The sequence below is a fragment of the Macaca mulatta genome, chromosome 10 (assembly GCF_049350105.2).
Source record: "Macaca mulatta isolate MMU2019108-1 chromosome 10, T2T-MMU8v2.0, whole genome shotgun sequence".
NCBI lineage: Eukaryota > Metazoa > Chordata > Mammalia > Primates > Cercopithecidae > Macaca > Macaca mulatta.
Genome location: NC_133415.1, coordinates 7,747,262 through 7,759,306, shown reverse-complemented (window position 1 = coordinate 7,759,306; position 12,045 = coordinate 7,747,262). Strand labels below are relative to the sequence as shown.

Below are 12,045 nucleotides of genomic sequence, written 5' to 3'. Positions count from 1 at the left end.
TACCGACCAAAAAAAGTCCAGGACCAGACGGATTCACAGCCGAATTCTACCAGAGGTACAAGGAGGAGTTGGTACCATTCCTTCTGAAACTATTCCAATCAATAGAAAAAGAGGGAATCCTCCCTAACTCATTTTATGAGGCCAACATCATCCTGATACCAAAGCCTGACAGAGATACAACAAAAAAAGACCAATATCCCTGATGAACCAATATCCCTGATGAACATCGATGCAAAAATCCTCAATAAAATACTGGCAAACAGAATCCAGCAGCACATCAAAAAGCTTATCCACCATGATCAAGTGGGCTTCATCCCTGGGATGCAAGGCTGGTTCAACATATGCAAATCAATAAACGTAATCCAGCATATAAACAGAACCAAAGACAAAAACCACATGATTATCTCAATAGATGCAGAAAAGGCCTTTGACAAAATTCAACATCCCTTCATGCTAAAAACTCTCAATAAATTTGGTATTGATGGAAAGTATCTCAAAATAATAAGAGCTATTTATGACAAACCCACAGCCAATATCATACTGAATGGGCAAAAACTGGAAGCATTCCCTTTGAAAACTGGCACAAGACAGGGATGCCCTCTCTCACCACTCCTATTCAACATAGCGTTGGAAGTTCTGGCTAGGGCAATCAGGCAAGAGAAAGAAATAAAGGGTATTCAGTTAGGAAAAGAAGAAGTCAAATTGTCCCTGCTTGCAGATGACATGATTGTATATTTAGAAAAACCCACTGTCTCAGCCCAAAATCTCCCTAAGCTGATACGCAACTTCAGCAAAGTCTCAGGATACAAAATCAATGTGCAAAAATCACAAGCATTCTTATATACCAGTAACAGACAAACAGAGAGCCAAATCATGAATGAACTCCCATTCACAATAGCTTCAAAGAGAATAAAATACCTAGGAATCCAACTTACAAGGGATGTAAAGGACCTCTTCAAGGAGAACTACAAACCACTGCTCAGTGAAATAAAAGAGGACACAAACAAATGGAAGAACATACCATGCTCATGGATAGGAAGAATCAATATTGTGAAAATGGCCATAATGCCCAAGGTAATTTATAGATTCAATGCCATCCCCATTAAGCTACCAATGACTTTCTTCACAGAATTGGAAGAAACTGCTTTAAAGTTCATATGGAACCAAAAAAGACCCTGCATTGCCAAGACAATCCTAAGCCAAAAGAACAAAGCTGGAGGCATCATGCTACCTGACTTCAAACTATACTACAAGGCTACAGTAACCAAAACAGCATGGTACTGGTACCAAAACAGAGATATAGACCAATGGAACAGAACAGAGCCCTCAGAAATAATACCACACATCTGCAGCCATCTGATCTTTGACAAACCTGACAAAAACAAGAAATGGGGAAACGATTCCCTATTTAATAAATGGTGCTGGAAAAATTGGCTAGCCATAAGTAGAAAGCTGAAACTGGATCCTTTCCTTACTCCTTATACGAAAATTAATTCAAGATGGATTAGAGACTTAAATGTTAGACCTAAAACCATAAAAACCCTAGAAGAAAACCTAGGTAATACCATTCAGGACATAGGCATGGGCAAGGACTTCATGTATAAAACACCAAAAGCAACAGCAACAAAAGCCAAAATTGACAAATGGGATCTAATTAAACTAAAGAGCTTCTGCACAGCAAAAGAAACTATCATCAGAGTGAACAGGCAACCGCCAGAATGGGAGAAAATTTTTGCAATCTACTCATCTGACAAAGGGCTAATATCCAGAACCTATAAAGAACTCAATCAAATTTACAAGAAAAAAACAAACAACCCCATCAAAAAGTGGGCAAAGGATATGAACAGACACTTCTCAAAAGAAGACATTCATACAGCCAACAGACACATGAAAAAATGCTCATCATCACTTGCCATCAGAGAAATGCAAATCAAAACCACAATGAGATACCATCTCACACCGTTAGAACGGCAATCATTAAAAAATCAGGAAACAACAGGTGCTTGAGAGGATGTGGAGAAACAGGAACACTTTTACACTGTTGGTGGGATTGTAAACTAGTTCAATCATTGTGGAAAACAGTGTGGCAATTCCTCAAAGATCTAGAACTAGAAATACCATTTGACCCAGCCATCCCATTACTGGGGATATACCCAAAGGATTGTCAGTCATGCTGCTATAAAGACACATGCACACGTATGTTTATTGCGGCACTATTCACAATAGCAAAGACTTGGAATCAACCCAAATGTCCATCAGTGACAGACTGGATTAAGAAAATGTGCCACATATACACCATGGAATACTATGCAGCCATAAAAAAAGGATGAGTTCGTGTCATTTGTAGGGACATGGATGCAGCTGGAAACCATCATTCTCAGCAAACTATCGCAAGAACAGAAAACCAAATACCGCATGTTCTCACTCATAGGTGGGAATTGAACAATGAGATCACTTGGACACAGGAAGGGGAACATCACACACCGGGTCCTATTGTGGGGAGGAGGGGAGGGATAGCATTAAGAGATATACCTAATGTAAATGATGAGTTAATGGGTGCAGCACACCAACATGGCACATGTATACATATGTAACAAACCTGCACGTTGTGCACATGTACCCTAGAACTTAAAGTATAATCAAAAAACAAACAAACAAAAAAAAGAAAGTACAGTGGAAATTTTAAAATATCTTAAGACAAACGAAAGTGGAAGCACAATATACTAAAATATGTGGGATGCAGCAAAAGCAATTCTAAGAGGAAAGTTTATACCAATAAATGCCTACACCAAACAAGAAGATCCCAAATAAACAACTGAAACTTATGCCACAAGGAAATAGAAAAAAAAGAGCAAACTAAGCCAGTGAAGGAAAGAAATAGTAAAGATCAAAGCAGAAATAAGATACCTAGAGACTAGAAAAACAAAAGACCAACAAAGGTAAGGGTTGGTTTTTTGAAAAGATAAACAAAATAAACAAATCTTTACCTAGACTAAGATAAAAGGAAATGAAAGAGGAGATATTATAACTGATACCACAGAAATACAAAGGATCATATGAGACTATTATGAACAATTATATGCCAAAAAATTGAATAACCTAGAATAAATGAAAAAAACTAGACATATACAACCTTCTGAGACTGAATCATGAAGAAATAGAAAATATTTTTTAATTGCCAACTTGGCTCCAGGAACCCTGGCTTCTGCCAAGCCCCAGAACACACCACCTGGGGCAGTCCTTGGATCCAGGGGCTTGCTCCTGGGAGGTTCCTCCCACTGTTCTTCCTGTGGCTGCTCCTCCTGCCTCTCACCTTTTCATAGAAGCCTTTCCAGAACACTGAATTAGAAGCAGTTCCTCTTTGTTATTCTCCATTGTAGTCCCCTGCTGATTCCTTCCAGTACGAATCACATTGCATATTCTAGCTTATTATTCATAGGTTTGCTTTGTACTGGTCTCCCCCACCAGCAGGCACAGTTCTTTGAGGGCAGCTATCATGTCTTTCTTATTCTCCAATGAGTCTTTGGTGTCTAGCACAGTGCCTGGTATATAATAATTGCTCAAGAATTATTTACTGACTGACTGGGCAAACATATGCAAAATTATAAAGAACCTAAAGGCCTAGTTGGCAGTCAAACAGTTAAATAGTCTGATGTATAAAGTGCCCAAACAATTGATCATGATCCAATCAAACCAGCTCTTTTGAAAGTGCTGTTTGCTTTCTCTGGATGGAACGCCTTTTTCCAATGTGTCCGTGTCAGAAACTCCTATTTAGCCCTCGAAGGTTCATCTCAGTTCTGTTTACTATAAGAGGCATTGCTAACTTCCCAGCCAGCATGAACACATTAAAGGAGGCCTTTGGCAACACTGGACCTCCCTCCAGTCTGTGGAATAAATAAATAAGTAAAAAGACTGGAATAAATCTATCAACAAAATGATTTTAAATTCAGAGCTGAAGTGGAAACCAAGAAAGGGAAATCCATACGTATTAGGAGCAAGGAAGGACCCAAGTCAAGGACAGTAAGAACGTGAGCTGTTGCAACAAGAGCCCAAGGCTTTATCAAGCCCGTATGTGTTAACAGCAACCCTGAAATCTAGTGTAGGCTCAAAGGGAATACAGTTTTAATGCCCATTTGGGGTTAGAAAACTTGTGATTGCGCAAGACTGGGAGTAGATTTGGCATAGCAGTGAACCAAAATCGATCCTAGAAAAATAGCCAAAATGCAGCCAAGAGATAAAAACAAGAAAAATATAAAAGACAGTTTAAGAGACATGAAGAATGAAATGGGAAGACCCAATATTTATGTAATGTAATAGGAGTTCCAGAAGAAAAGACCAGTGAGAATGGAGTGGAGACAATATTCAAAGAATCATAGCTGAGAACGTTCAAAAACTCTGAAAAATACAAATTCTCAGATTGCAATAGCAGGAGTGTGGGAAGGTTAAATAGACATCTATACCAAGATACATGGCAGGGAAACTGTAAAGTAACCAAAAGAAACAAAATCTTAAATAAGAAATCACCTATAAAGGAATGACAGACAAACAGCAGAACCTCAGAGCAACAGCAGAGGCCAGAAGACCGTGAAGAGCACCTTCATGGTACTAAGAGGAGATAATTCTCAAACAAGAATTCTGTTCCCTGCTACGTTTTCATTAAAGAGTAGGGCAAAATGAAGATATTTCTGAAAACAAAGACTGAACTAAACACTCACAGGACCTTGCCAAAAGGATTACCAAAGGATACACCTCAGGAAACTGACTCCAGAAGAAAGGAGTGGGGTTTGTGAGGCAGTGATGAGCAAACAAACGGTAATTATGGGGAAACCTAAACAGGCATGAGTCAAAAAAACAGCAGTCATGAACGCAGGTCCCATCAAAACCAGGCAGAAGCAAAGCCCACGTCAATGACAAAACGGAAGGTGAAGGTGCTTTTTCATTCAAGACAGTAGAAATACTGATTATTAACTTTAGACTTTATAAGTTTAGAACACAAGAAAATTCTAAGGAAAACCACTATAAGAAGTACTTCCCCCCCCCCCCCCACACACACACAATGAACATGGGTCTGTACATCTATATCTAACTATCAATTTAGGGTAGGGAGTTAGGGGAGGGAGACAGGGAACATGTTAAATGTCACTGTGGGTTACAAGCAGTCAAATCCAGATTGTAAGAAAGTCCCCATAACGAATAATCCAGATTACTTCTAAAATTAAAAACTGGAGAGGAGGGCTATAGTTCTAAAAAGAATTGTGATAAATCAACCAGTTGTAACTACAGACTTAATTTGGATCCTGACTTAAATAAATTTAAATTAGAAAACATGAGGCAAGCAGTTAGATTTGAACCTTGACTGGATATTTATCAATATGATTGATAACTCTATTAGATGTGAAAACTGTATTTTCACCTTGTTTCTAAAAATAGTTCTTATTTTTTAGAGAGAGAGGGAAATATGCTATCTGGTATTTATTTCAGAAATATCTGGGGTTGAAGAAAATGAGCAGGAATACAAATGAAATAATTGGCCAAGATTTGACGACTGTTGAAGCTGGGTAGTGGGTACATTCATGGATTCACTATGTTATTCTCTTTACTTCTGTATACGTTTTAAATTTTCAGTAATAAAAAGTCTAAAACATTAATAAAAAATAAACGAAGCTGTGCCTTATTCTTACGGTTGACGTTTGGGGAAAAAATATCAAGGAAACAATGAGACTCTCACCTTTTCATTAACTGGATAAAAATTCTTCTTGGTATTTGGTATATAAAGGTGTCCAGGACAATCTTTAGATAATTAAAAGACACGTAGCCACCTTTACAGGGGTCCCCTGCACTGAGGGCCTTTTCAATCTTTTCGTAGGACTTTGAAAGCTGTAATAAATTGAAATTAGAGTGTGGCATTCATAAATATCAACTTCATGGAGCTATTCAACCATTTTATTTTTACCAAAAACCTCTTCACATTTTTCTCTCCAAAAACTGATCAAAAAGGTTACTATGGCATGTACTGAACTTCAAATGTTTAATTGATGAGCTCACTACAAAACAGTATTCCCAGTCACAGCTACTCAAGTGACAAGGCAGACACGTTTCCCAGGGAAAAACAGCACATAGAAGAGCTCCACCTCAAATTTCAGAGCTAAAAATACTTGCTGGATCTGCCGGTTTGATACATCTTCCTTAATATCCTTTCAAGCTTTTCCCTACTGTGAGCCCACGCTATGCTTCTCCTGATTAAGTCAGGCCAATCAAACAAAAAAGCTGGTAATATTTTATTAAAAATACAAGTAGCTTTTACAGTAAGGAAAATTATTCATATAAGGACTGCATAAACAGAATATACATTGGACATTTCTTTAATCATTCTTTTTTTAAATGAGGAATTACAAAGAACCTGGGTGAACAAGCTTGCTTATGGGGCTTCTAAAATGCAGTAACGTGGGTTAACCACTGATTTTTATATGACTCATAAAAATACTGTGAAGATTGGTTTTATTTCCAAAGGTTTTCCTGCTGTTTATTATTGAGTAATAACAATATTCTCCAGTATCTTCAACCATCCCACTTTGTCTGAATTCAATTTTTTCCTGCTAACTGGGATAAGAAGATAAACAAAATCACCAACAACTTGGTACAAAAGGTTACTTTCTTAAAGAGCGGCTGCAACATGGAAATGTATGTACAAGGATCTCGATCCACTAAAGGAATAAGCAGCAGAATCACTAAATGTTCCTTAGTGTGTATAGGAATATTGGTATCTAAAAGGAAACATCTTTAATAAAAATATTGAGAGATCTAAGTTTATTAGAAAGGACCTAAGCTTCTTAGAAAGTTGCATAACATTCACCCAAAGTGCAGCTAACTTTGTCCATCTCTCTTTCAGGGAGGTGGGCGGCATCTGACACACTGCCTGGGGGAAGACTTGCAGAGAGAAGCAAGAGGCAAGAGCCTGGCGTGGAGCGGGGGCTTAGTGCTGTTACTGGATTGATAAAACCCATTTTTAATGTCTTAATGACATTTGGTTTTCCATACTTTTTTTTTCTTCAGGAGAGTGTTTCTGCGATGATCAAGAGCTTTTAGAAAAAGGGTAAGGTATGAAACCGAAATACTGTCTTTGTGACAAATACAACTTTTTAGAAATTTTCATTGTTACTGTTTATATAGAAAGTACAAGCCTTTGTTTAAAAAATGCAAGCAATTCAGCAAAGTATAAAGAAGGAAATAAAAATACCTGGTAGTCTCACCTTCACATACCATCATATTCTTGATGGAAAAGCCAAGGGTACATCCAATTTCCATCTTCGTATGTTTAGTTTTTACAAATGTTTCCTTGATCTTAAATCTAAATGAGGTCCCTATTGTTATTCTCTCTCATAACACCCTGGTCTTTTTCATCATTCCACCAAAAAAAATTGTATTCATGACTTTTTACTAGTTTAATAACTCTCTCCCTGATACAAGGTAATGTGATCTCTATACAAGCAGAGATCGTATCTGTTTTGTTCACAAATAATTATCTAGAATGAAGCACATTATTGGCATGTGGTTGGCACTCAATAAATATTTATTAAAAGTGGATATATTTTTATCAAAAAGTTATAAAAAGTTATAAAATATAAAAAGCTGTTCAACACATTAGTAAAAAGTGAAATAAACAAAAATTATAGCTGAGATAGCATTTCATCTGCATCAGACTGGCAGAAATGTACAAGCTTAGCAGTACCAAGTGCTGAGGGAACGTGGAACGGCAGGAGTGCTCACGTGCTTCTGGTGGGAGTGTAAATCAATATAGTGGCAAGCAATAGGCTACCGTACATTGAGCCTGAGGGGCGTGTTCTCTACAACCCAGCTCACAACTCCACTCCTAGGTGTAATTCCCAGAGAAGCCTTGGCACCTGTGGACCAGAACCTAAGCTTACGACCACTTATGGTGGCACTGTTTGGATTGGCATACAACAGGAAGCAATCCAAAGATCCGTCCATAGGGAGAATGTATAACTTATAAAATATTTAGATAAGGGAAACTGTACAGCAGTGAAAATGATAACACGGCTATACCCATAATATGAGTGAATCTCATCCTGAGTACAAACAGGATGAAAATAAATGGTTTTGCAACTATGCCAACATATGACGGGAAAAAGAGAAAGAAGGGTCAGGCAAAGACAAAGAACCCAGAACGAAGAAGACAGAATATGAAAGAATATGAACACATCCCCTGCAAAAATTTCATGTCACAAAAAGGAACTAAATTAGAAAATCAATTAATTAAAAGAAAATCTTGAAAATGATAAAATAACTTTTTAGAAATTTTCATTGAGAAGAGAAGGAATATTTCTAAGCTAAGAAAATAGAAAACAAAAATAGCACCATTACAGGAACTAATAAATTAGACACAGCAAGAATAAGAGGCAAGGATGAGATTTAAATTAGTATTAAAGGAGTGCCGTGGAAGAATCTCAATGAAGCAGAGGAAAGGGACAAAAGAATTAAATCAACTTGAGAGAAGATGACAGCTATCAAGGAGAGGCAAAGATGATCCAATATAAGGATAACAGGGACTACTGTGGAAGGAAGGAAGAAGGAGGAATGGAGAGAGAGGAGATGATTTTAGTACTATGGCACAGTATCCATTGCTTGCTACCACATTGATTTTCCTGAAACAAAGGAAGAACTGAATCTGTACATCACACTGTGTTCCAGGAAACTTTGTCAAAACGCTCCACGCCAAGATATAGCTCCTTTTTGCTTTGTAAATTTCAAGGATCAAGGAAAAAAAAAAAAAAAAAAAAGCTTCAGGAATCCAGGTAAAAAAAGAAACCACCTACAAGGGGGAAAGAAATCTGGTTGACCCCAGGTTATTTTCACAGCAACAACCAATGCTGGAAGACAATGGAAAAAATATTTACAACATTACAAGGAAAAGAAAGCATGATGGAAGGATTATAGCCACCCAACTTGCTGTTCAAGTATAAAAGCAAAAGGCACATAGTTTCAACTATGAAAAAAACAAAGGGAATAAGGCACCCATGGGCCTTTCTTAAGGAAATTACTTGACAATGAAATCCAGCCAACCAAAAAATAAATCAAAATAAAGGACTCTGAGAGGGATAAACTGTGATCAGTGCTGCACTGTCGTGATGCACATTAAATTCATGCAAATATCAAACAAAGTCAAAACAACAGGGGGAATGATGGCAACGGAACAGAATATAAATATTATAAACTCAGCTAAGGACAAACTATAAAGAGCAAAAATGGTGGGGTGGGAGGGAGGCGTAGGAAGAAACCAGTGCCCGTCACTTTGAGTTTCATAGCAGAAAGCCAGCCTATACTGTCTGAAATGGAAACATCCTTCAAAAACATAGTTTCTCCAGCTCTTCAGAGCTTTTTAAATCTCTTTTCTCACCTCAAAGTCCCTTTGGGGACCTCATATGTCTTGTGGGAAAGAAATGTTCACCCAGAGTTCAGAAGTGTCTCCGCTTTCCCTTGAGGACAGTGTTGCAGGGTTAAGGGCAGGGACTGGATATGTCTGCACTGTGTGGGCTGTTTACACTCAGCCCCAGGACTCAGCTGGACTCATTTAACCTATTCGTGCCTCAGCGTCCTCAGCTGGGATGATCACAGTGCACTCGCTGCTCATGGGGCTGCTGTGAAGACTGAACAGACCACCAGGAAAGCACAGGCAACATCCCAGAAAAGAGTTAATTATGATGGTGACGGTCACATTTCCTTTTCTTCTGGGAAATTTAAATTAAATACGTTTTATTTTTAAAAAGGAGTATGATCCTCTTCTTATAAAATTATTTCTATCTATGTCTCCACCTACCCACTGATACAGCCGTCCTTCCATACACGAATAAAGAGAGGTCCAGAATTATGTTCACCAAATGTTGCCTTTGATTCTTTCTGGGTGGTGGATTGTGAATAGTTTATTACTTTCTTCTTTGTACTTTTTAGAATTGCTTACATTTTTTTTGCAATGGTCATGTTTTTATGAAAACAAGAAAGTCATTAACAACAACTAGAGAAAACAAATTTAACCAAATTACCCACAAATATGACAGTGCTCACTTCTCCAACAATCTTATCGACCCTGGCCTTGTGAGTTCTTCCTGCATTGACATCCATCTATTGAACATTTATATTAATAATATGTAAAAGTTTTATGAATGTTGGGAATTATTCATCTGTCATTTATGTTGCACATATTGTGCCAAGTTTATCATATGTTTATACAAAGTTTTGCTGTATAAAGGATTTTTCATTTTTCTGAAGTTAAATTTTATCAGTCTTTTTCTTTAAGGCTTTTGGGCTTTACTTCATGCTTATAAGAGATTCTAAATTTCAAGATTAACAAATGTTTACCCACATTACTTAAATTTAAATCGTTGATGAGGATAGTATTTATTTTTGGTGAAGAGTGGAAGGTTATAAGATTCATTCCCCAAAATGGCTGGATAGCAAATTATCTCAATAATAATTACCAAATAAGCCTCTCTCACTACACTTTATTGAAATGCTTCACATCACAGGCTAAGTTCACATATAAAGAGTGGTTCATTAGCCAACTATCCTTTTAAATCCATTTGAATGTCCATTGCTGCACCAATGCCATATTGTCTTAGTTATTATGCCTTAATAAAATAATTTATATGTGTAGAATAAGTCCTCTATTATAATTTTTCAAAAGAAAAAATATATATCCTAATATAGGAACAACGGGCATTAATACCAAATCTTCCAAACCAAGAATCAGAAAAGACTTCTTCACTTATTCATGTTTTCCTTTACATTACTCTATAAAGTTGCATTATTTCTTTATACGTCTTATTAGAGTTAGTATGTGAGTAGCACAAAGGATGTACTTAAAAATTAATTTCACATCACCATCACTATTATCGATGATCAATGTATTGCTGTTATTGGGAGGTAGGAGGGGTCTTAGTATTGGGGGAGACATAGGTAGGATCGAAACAAATTTTAGAAATAATGTGTAAACCTAATAGTTTTCCATATTGTCTACTTTGCTGTGTTTACTCTGTAGGTAACTGTGGCTTAGGAAAACATCTTACTTCTAGACAAAAGTTCCTCTCAATTTCATCCAAGGAGTAGTTTCTCCAGGTATCTTCAGATGATGCAGAACTGAGCAAACGCTCCTTTTTGGAATTTTTGGCTTGTTGATTCTCCAATGAGACCGCTATTGAAACAAAATAGCTTTAGCTTATCAACACTGTCAAAGGTTAAACATTTAAATATTGTTACATTTTAATCATTACCTGTTTGGTAAAAAAGTAAGGCTTGAATAAACCAAGAAAATGATGAACCATCTGATTAATGGTGTTGAAATAACTGGCTAAACATTTTGGAAAAAATGAAAGTAATCATCTACTCACTATCTTACTCTAGGATAAACACTAGATAGAGTGAAATGTACACTAAATAGAATAATAAAACCATAAAAATAGAAGAAAATTAAGATGACTGTTACATACTACATAATCTCTGTGTGAGAAAGCCTTGCCAAGGAAAACACTAAAGCCAGAATTTATTTAAATAAAGGATAAGTCTGACAACATAAATACTTGATTTTTGTTTGGTTAAAAAAGAAGCCACAAGTTAACGTGAAAAAATAATGAGCGGAGAAGAACTATTGTTAATATCCATAAGAAATACAGGTTAATTTTCATAATATATGAGTGGCTCTTATGAATCAATAAAATAAACATCCAATAGAACAGTAGACTAAGGTTATAGACAGATAATTCACATAAAAAGAATTTTAAAGCATCCAATAAATATATGGACTACTCAAGCTCATTGATAATTTTTAAAGTCTAATTAAAACAAGTTAACATTTTTTTTCTACTTGTCAAATAGGCAAGGAGTAAAGGGAATAATAAGAACCAGTTCTGGCTTGTGTATAAAAACTTGGTACTTGAATATGCTTAAATCCTTTTCTAGAGCTTTGTACTCATAGAATAATAGGGCCACTCACCGAATTCACATGGATAAGGATATTTTCTGCACTTTTCTTTA

At 36.6% G+C, this 12,045-nt stretch overlaps 1 protein-coding gene across 2 annotated transcripts in view; it reads right to left on the bottom strand.

Moving 5' to 3' along the window:
* EFCAB6 (EF-hand calcium binding domain 6) overlaps window positions 1–12,045 on the bottom strand; it is a 306,925-nt gene that overhangs the window by 192,782 nt on the left and 102,098 nt on the right. For both annotated transcript variants that reach the window (XM_001108976.4, XM_077949368.1), the window contains 2 exons: window positions 11,082–11,206; window positions 5,729–5,877 (listed from right to left, as the gene is read on the bottom strand). In XM_001108976.4, the coding sequence (XP_001108976.4) occupies window positions 5,729–5,877; window positions 11,082–11,206 (274 nt within the window). The remainder of the gene's footprint in view (window positions 1–5,728; window positions 5,878–11,081; window positions 11,207–12,045) is intronic.